At 42.4% G+C, this 9116-nt stretch overlaps 1 protein-coding gene across 1 annotated transcript in view; it reads right to left on the minus strand.

Moving 5' to 3' along the window:
* The window catches only part of USP10 (ubiquitin specific peptidase 10), a 52548-nt gene extending 44131 nt beyond the window's left edge, over positions 1 to 8417 (minus strand). Inside the window, exon 1 of the mRNA XM_050904016.1 lies at positions 8375 to 8417. Within this exon, the coding sequence (XP_050759973.1) occupies positions 8375 to 8395 (21 nt within the window). The 5' untranslated portion in view covers positions 8396 to 8417. The remainder of the gene's footprint in view (positions 1 to 8374) is intronic.
* Positions 8418 to 9116: the final 699 nt, after the last annotated feature.

A 9116-nucleotide genomic window follows, 5' to 3' on the forward strand; every position in this document is an offset into this window, starting at 1 on the left:
TGTACCCCCTCCATTCAGGAAGGAGTTCGAGTCACCAGCTCCTTGGCCTGCACATCCAGCCATCCACAAACAGGAATATCGATACACGGCAGGGGAGACAAACACAACACAGCACTGGCTCTTCAGTTTACTCGCTGCAAGGACAGAGGCAGAAGCAGCTGCTGTCTGCAGTGTCCCTGCTCACACCCCTCACCTCCATGAGCACGTCTGCAACTCCAGTACTTTCTATCCTCTCCCTCATCCACCCACGGTACAAAGGAGCAAGAGCATTTTAGGGGACTCCACGTAAATACAAGCAAATTGCCATCTAATCCACAATGCTGACAAAGTTGAGCAACAATGATGAAACCACACCCTCGTATTTCAGCCTGCATATTGTGAATTTATAATACTTTCTACTTTCAAACAACACCGATTTAGGCAGCTTTTGAAAGAACATGCTTCTCATGTGGCTGTACATTGCTTCCTTTGGTCCCAAATCCAATAAAAAAATCTTGCAAATCATAAAAACATTTGGTAAACATGATCAGTCACTCATACTATTGTTCAAAACGGCTATTTTGCAAATAAGACAGAAAATACAAACTGAACTATGTTTCAAATTAGTGATGTCTGCCATTATCAAATATTGCAACCTCTAGCTACTCAGTAAACACACTGGATGTGTTGGACACTCATACTTGGAGCTGACCTTCAAAGATAATATAATAACCAGTTGTTCACTAATTACACGCACTTTTTTTTTTAAGCTGTCATAAATAAATTTGAAGCACAAACACTTACATAAAATTTGGTATACAAGCCAAACGGCTATAAAATACCTTAGCTCTTAGCTAAGCCCTAAGATTTTTTGCTAGAAAAAACTGTGAATTCAGACTAACTACAGAGTCATACTACCATGAAAATCTTGTACATGCACATGCTATGTAGCTTAGCGCACAATCAAGCACTGCTTCTGGGAATGAGGGATCCCTCTAGCCCACTGCAACTTCTGACCATGGTACCCACTGTTACTAGCAGCAGCACAAAGCAGAGGAAAAAAACTTGCACAACTGCCCTAACATACCGTTCCAGGGGTGAACACTGATGAGAACTTGGGGAAATCTATATTTTAAGGATGTAATTACACCAAAGCAGAAAACCATAATGGCCTTTATGTGACAATCATTAGTACTAAGTGTAATACATGTCCATTGCCTTTATCCTCCCCAATTAAGGAAACTGAGTCTTTGGCAACATCTGAAACACCACATGTCAGCATCTGGTATTTACAGTCGTTTTGACTTGCAGCAACAAGAGTGACCACCACAATTCAGTGTTGTGTTTGAACAAAGGTAAAGTTCAAAAGACTGAGAATGCAAACCTGTTGACTTGAGCAAACTCAACAGCTTTATTTCTTCTGCTCTGAAAGCTGACTACTCCTCTTTCACACTTTTATGATTCTGCTGCAGTTACATTTTCTGTCGCTTGCAATGCCAGGATGATAATTTTATGTATCTCATTCTTGCTTGCTATGAAAGCATATTAACAGCATAAACCTTTTTTTTGTTGTCTTAAGTTTTGTTAGGGAGCTTTCATTACCTGTGATTCATGGAAGCTTAAACTTCTTGTTAAGGGGCAACAGCCTACGGTCACAGCCTTTAGCTGAGAAGAAGAAAATGAGCACCAGGAATTGCCTAAATAAGTTGTCTTTGACTTTTTTCCAACTTTCTATCAATTAACTACAGTGCTCCACAGAAATTTTCAAACAGTGGCAGCTTTGGTTTTGTATTCCAAAGGCAGCAGAGGAACAGAAAGTGAGGTTTGCCATGCTTTAAGCACATTACAGCACTATTTCTTACTTTCTTTGGTAACAGCTAGCTATTATTAGAGACCATATGATTTAATGGACAGACTGAAGTAGACTGGAACTCAAGAGAACTTGATTCTTCTTGCAATTCAGCTGTAACTTGTGCTGACAATGACTCTTTTTCTCTCTGCCTTATTTCCCTCTCCTTTTATCATACCTACTCATATTTAAAATAACAAGACCATCCCATATTATGTACCAGTATAGCATCATTTTTAACCAAATACCCTCCTAAGTAGCATGGTCCAAAACCATTATCTGAATACGATTAATCTAATTGCCTGTTGCTACCATTAAACTAAGCAACTGAACTTTTTCTATTTCCCTCTCCATCCATCCTAATGCTTGTAGCAAGAATCAAAGGGATTACCAATATCTTGCCTCTATCTCCCCTTTTTTCCTGTCAGAGTTATTTATTTAACTCCCACCTTGTAAAGGTTAGCTTTGAATTCATTTCCCTCTTTAAAACTCGCACTCAGCCTGTTCAAACCAGAGCCACGTGCAACAGGAACTCTGCTTCACCAGACAACCAGGAGCAAGAATACCTGTGGTTTGATACCACATACAGCATTTGAAGTCTTGATGCATTCACACAATGAAAGTCAGCACATCTAAAGTCACTCTTGTCATCCGATACCGGGTAATCCCACCTGCATTCTAGGAGTTTTCAATGTTAATAGCAGGCGATCTTCAACCAACTTAAAACACGTATGTATATTTTTGCAATACAGGCTAAAGAGCAAATTATATACATGTTGCCGCTGAGACAGGTACGTGCATATAGCAAAGCTGTTAAGTACTCATGAAAATAAGAACATTACCTTGACACTGTAAGAATCACTATTGGTAACATGTTGCCACACTACCTACAAAGGAATCCCACTCCAACAAGACAAAACATTTTCACGACAAAAGCCTTCACTTCTTTGCATGAATGATATGCAACTTCTGTATTTTAAGTTACACTGGTAAATCCATTGCCAGCCTGCAACATTCATGGGGAAAAATGAGGCAGGAAACCTGTGAATCACTACAGCAGGCTCTAAATGTTGTATGAAAAAACATGCCTGCTGCACTGAGGGAATACAGCACTGCTATTTCTGCTAGTATGTTCAGTTTGGTTCAAACAAAACAGAGAGAAGTCTTTCATACACAGAATTCTTTGAAGAAAACCTACTTTCTCATACTTTTTTTTAAATACATCTTTTCACACAACCTTTAGAGATATGTTCTTCTTTACAGTTTCTTACAGATAGGACGTTCTTCTCTTCTACCTCTAAGTTGAGCCCCAATTGGGGGGGTTTACTTTTTTAACAAAGTAAAAAAAGTTACAGAACCCTTAAGTGATTTTCCAGTTTGTGTTAACATTACATTCAACGGAAGCAGATCCATATCCCTTTCTTTCCTACTATAATTCCAATGCAAACAACATACAATGCTTCTTTTAAAACTTTCATACATGATATGAATTCACATACAATACTATAAGCAGCAAAATTCCCAAAAGCACTCTTGCACACTTCTTTCAGTTTGTACGGCACTAACATTTATGACTATCATAGGATCTCAAGAAGGCCTTTCTTAATTTTATGTTAAACACATGCTTTTCCATAAGGTGTATGATTTAAATAAGCCTTACACAAACACTCTGTTAGGGCTACTATGATTTAAGCTACCTCCTGCCTAACTACAGGTGAAGAAAAACAGACCTGGTAGCACACACCAAAGATCAATAAATCTTCTGCTGTCAAACAAGGAGGAAAAGTTCTTACATATATTTAAAATATCAAGAACATCTGCAATTAAATTAGGTATTAGAGAGTCAAATACAAAATGAAAAAGACTAATGTACTTCAAAGTTTTATGCTATTAGAGTGTTAATGAACATATTAACATGAGCACTAATCTAACAAAACCCTTTAAAGTGTTTTAAAAATAATCAACGCAGCACCATTATTGGGAATACTTAAAACACGTAGTCTTAAATGCATATGTTACAATTTCATAAAATAAAAATAGGGTTTAGAATCCCAATTTTAAAATATCAGACTGCTCCATTATGGAGTGTTCGTGTGTGTATACATATATACACACACACACATGTACACACACACACTTTTTTTCACCATGAAGCATAACCCTTTGTTCCATAATCCCCAGTTGTATGTTTAATGACCACACATAAAACACTTCCATCAAAAAGAAAAACCGCAGCTCTAGCATGTTTAATTCTTTGAAAATGAACATCTACATTGCTGAAATGGCATTAGAGTGACAAATGACTATAATCCAATGGCCCAAGGCCAGCAACTTCTATTACAACAGATTTGGCTGTTTTGTACGACACAGCATGTTGCATGTATATCACTAAACAGAAATGAGACTGCTTAGTTTACCTATAAACAAAACCCCACTTAACTTTATAAGTATTTTAACAGCTACATGAATGGAAAAAGCAGTGTGTCTAAGCAACTGCCTACAAAAACTGGATTTATTAATAGGTAAATGGCTGGATCCATTCTAAAAAGTCTCCAAATCAGTGCTATAGTCTAGAATGCACAGAATAAATCGCAGTGATTCACAAAACCTGTGGGTTTTATTCTATTATTTGCATGCTGCCATATAGTTCCAAATTTAAGTTCTATGTCAGTTTTCCCAGACTTCCTTTTTTTAAGTTAACCAACCCACATTCACCCACTGTACTCTGCGTGGATTCACCATTCACATTTTAGAAAGGCAAATGATACCTTCTGGCTGCCTAAACTCACAGCTTCAGCTGCAGCCTGAATTCCTGAGACCACGGAAGTCTAGAAGAACTACTCACTCCATAGGCAAAAGCTCTAGCAAAAGGATGAACCCAGGCCCTTCTGAGCAATGAAAGTGGGAGGGGGGCGCGGGGGGGGGAGAAGGGAGACAAATCCAGCTTCTTCACCCCTTTAAAACACAGAACAGCAACTGAGCAGGACAGGGGAGAAGCAGCAGCTACAGCAAGATGATGCACTCAAACACCTCTCTCCAAATCCACGCACTGGCAGCCCTTGCCCAGAGCCACCTTTCATTTTGTGTTCAGGGTGTCCCCCATAGTTTTCAGCGTATGTCAGGAACCTGACAGACAGAATCCACATTGCCCTCTCTCCAAACACTTCTTTCTGCCTGTAAGGACGCTGCAACATTAGACACATCTGCATGGATGCAAGCAAGCTAGCACAAGAAACTCATCCAGCTACATAACAACCATTTTTTTAAGATTATTTTTGAGACAGATTGATTTCCTAATCAAGGTCACCCACAAACGTCAGGCAATACACTGCAAAGACAGCACAGAACAAATGCCTACAGACTTTTTTTTTTTCTTCCAGAAACAGCACTGGCTTAAGAGAACATCAAACTACACCCTGCCAGGGAGCAACACTCCAAGCCAGCCATAAAAGCGGTAGTTTGCAGCGCAGTATTTCAGGGAGTCAGATTGCATGCCATGTTCCGAGTTCCAGTTATTCTGGTTGCCAGGCCAGACACAGGCTTGGGTGAGGATGAGCAGCTATGAGCTTGTTCAGCTTTTTCTGAACTCAAACTCTACTGGTTTTTACTTTAGCTGGGTTTTGGGGCAATACAGTACATTTAAAATGGCACTGAGTTAATCTGACACCACAGCAATGGTGAAAGAACAAAACAAGCATAAATGATTCATTCTGCTATGGTATCCTTTCTTCTGCTTAACTTGCTTTCACAAGATTTATAAATGATGTGTTTGTATTAATTCTTTCTATGAAAAACAATTGGAAAAGCGGCTAAAACAACTGTTTATACAGTTCCTACAGAGTATTACTCTTTCCAAACAGGGAAATAGTTTTTAAAATGCCCCCCCCTTTTTTTTAAAAGAAGATTTTTAGATAACGTTGATGACAAATGGTTTCAACTATATCCAGTGCTAAATCAGTGCAACATCTGTAGCGTCATGCAAAACCTGTAGTGATACAGCAGCCTTACTTCTAGCTCACCTTAATAAAAAAAAAAAACTCACAGATTTTGAATATACTCAGAACACACCCAGAAAACTCACAGCAACACTTAAATATCTCATTAAATGATTATGAAATAATGTCATGGAATACAGAGGTACAAACGACCAGCAATATCTCAACTGTGTTACCATATACTCATGTGGTTGCTGACTAGGTGGCCATCCAAAATTAATGCCCCTTTGAAAATATACGATACGGTCATGTTTCATGATTCATTTGTTAGAATACGCAAACTGACTGATGAAATACTTCTGCCCACTATTACATGAATCCATTAACTGGCAGAAATCTGACTATGCATTTTAGCTATTAGAAGAGCTTGATTTTCTTGAAGATTTCTTTTCCCTTGTGTGACAAAAAAAGTCTCAATTACGGTACATTCAAATTACAGTCACACAGAAAAACTAAGCACTTTTGCCTAGGACTCTGCATTATGTCATGAACATAACGACTAAATAATGTTATTTAGTCCTGTGCTCAGAGCAGACAACTTTTATCAAAACTCTAACTTTTCTACTGATCTGCAACACTACCATCCTAAAATAAAACGGAAACACCTACATTTAAAACTGCATCCCTAAACTTATTTTCAGGTTCTCCATCCAAAAAAGTCCAAAACATTGTTACCTTGCTTCAGCATTATAATAGCACTCTATTGCTCTAGAATATGTATTCATATAAATCCGAGACAGCATTTAAGTATACTGTTTACATTAGGGAAAAAACAAAACACAAAAATAGGCTGTTTAATGACATGAACAAAGCATTAAATGAAAGATATCTTACAGATTTGCTTCCAAATTACACATAAATTTAAGCAGCAAACCTCACAAGACTGAAATATCTACCTTTACCTACAGAGGGGGTTGATTTAAAATAGTGTATGTACAAGTTACTACTAAAGATGAATTTACAGTCTAGTTTTAATTACAGCTATGCAGTGCTTCACCATAAACTAAATCATCAGCTGAACTCTTTTTTTTGTTTGTTTCAAGGTACACCAACTTAATTAAGTACAGACACAAAAATGTCCTTAACTCTTCTAAATCAAGAAAAAAGCTGCAATGTAAAACCCAGTCTTATCAAACCGACCACATGCACTGCTGTCTAGTACTGAGGGGAGGGGAAAGCAGCAAGTAAAATAGCTTCCGAGTTGGACACTGAATCCTTTTGATACGTGTGCATTCTAACTATCGTTCATTAGGACAGTAAAAAAATGTCCAAAACTAACTGAGTTTCCTCCACTTTGAAAGAAAAGTTGAAACATACAAAATTTTAAAACAATTTTAAATCTTAAACAAACTCCAGAAACTGCAACTGCCCTCAGAACACCCACATGAACAAAATCACGTCCCTCTTTCTCTCAAACACAAATAAATCAAGCCGGACAAGAAACGTCATGATAGTTTTCACCGATTACAAACTTTTGTTTATGGAAAAATCACTGTCAGTGCCACTAGTGGACAACTTTATTAGAGGTGTACCTTAACTGCCGTTCAGAAAAAAAAATACAGAATTCAGAATAAAGCATGACCTTGTTTGAAATACTTAAAATTTTAGGAAAGAGATTTTTCCACCACAGAAGACATGGTTTCTTAACAAAATTATCTTTAACACAATCTAAGTTTTCTAAACTTGATTATTTGCTAAAAGCAAAGTTGTAAGAAGTCTTGCAAATAAACACTTCAGTGCACCACACACACTGCCTCACACTTTTGCTTTAAAGTTTTTTGGGAGAAAAGCCTTATAGGAAAGAAATAGTGAAGTTAACCCATTCAATCATTTGCTCTAAGCACACACTAGATTAGACCAGGATCCGCGCTTTTAACTTCCACTGAAAAACTACCACGACTGCAGTTTTATTTACTCCGTGCACAAATCTTCTGGCTGGTTTAGTTAGTGGGAGACAGGGAAACTGCACATGCATCCTCATGTATAGTAATCTTGCAACACTCAGCCGTTTGCACCTCAACGCATTGAGGTTTATTGAGTGTTTGGGCGAGGGGGGGGGGAGGATTAGTTTACAAATCTCCTTATTCCCTTCTCATTATAGAATCGCTTCTGCCTCTCCCCCCCTCCAAAAAAACAAAAAGCCCAAGCTATCGACTCTTTTCCAACCATCCTCTCTTTGCAATGGCTCAGACAGGGGTACAGCACCGACTTCACCCCGCAAAGGACTCCCGCAGGCCGCCTCCTCTCCGCTCCTTCCCCCTCGCCAAGGCGCGGTGACACCGGCGCGGCGAGGGGGGCGAGCCCCAGCACGCTGGGCCCCTCCGCGGGGCAGGGCCGCCGCCGCGAGTGCGGGAGGCCGCGGTCCCGGCCGGCAGCGAGGCCCTTCCACCGCCCTGAGGAGATTCAATGAAGCTGCAGAATCACCCTAGGCCTAGTCCCGGCCACCACGCTCCCCCCCTCGGCGAGCCGCGCCGCGGGGCCCGGCCGCCCCTCGGAGCCCGTCAGGGGCCCCCGCAGCGCCCCGGGCCGGCAGCGCGGGGGCGGCCAGTACCTGGGCGCTGTTCACAGCCATGGCGCCCCGCGTCCGTGGGGAGCTCGGCGTCTCCCAGGCGCCTCACGCTGCTGCCCCCGCCGCCGCCATCTTCTCTCTCGCACGCACCAGCCGGGCGGGCAGTCGGCAGGCACTGCGCCTGCGCACAGCGCCGCCGGGGAGGGGCGGGGCGGGGCGGGCGCGCCTCTGCGCCTGCGTGCGGGCCGGGCGGTGGTGGCGGGCGGTGGCGGCGCAGGCGCAGTGGCGGCGGAGCAGGGGGCGGGGCGGCCCTGAGGAAGGGGCCCGGCGGTGGGGAGCGGCGGGAGCTGTGGGGCGGGACGGGACGGGACGGGACTTCCCCCGCGGGGCCGCCTCCCTGAGGGGGAGAGCGGGGCAGCCTGAGGGGAGAAGGTGGGCCAGGCTGCCAAAGGCTTCGCTTTCAGTCCCCAGGCATCGTCTGGGGCGGGGGAGCTGCCCTGAGGCGGGCGGCCATGAGGCCGCCGTGAGGCGGGCCCGGGCTGAGGCGAGCCTGCCGCCTCCGGAGTCAGTGGCGGGAGCTGGGTCCCACATTGCTGGAGCTGCAGCCATGTAGCCGTTGGCCCAGCTGAGTAACCTGGGCAAGGTGGCGCGGCCGGCCCTGTGCTAATGGAGTAAGACAGTGCCGTGCAGGAGAAAAGCAGCTGAAAAAATGCAAGCAGCCAGGCTGCCCCCAAGGAATTAATCATGGCTTCACCTCAAAAGCCTGTAAAAGGCCCCGTGCCAA

The sequence above is a fragment of the Gymnogyps californianus genome, chromosome 12 (genome assembly GCF_018139145.2).
Source record: "Gymnogyps californianus isolate 813 chromosome 12, ASM1813914v2, whole genome shotgun sequence".
NCBI lineage: Eukaryota > Metazoa > Chordata > Aves > Accipitriformes > Cathartidae > Gymnogyps > Gymnogyps californianus.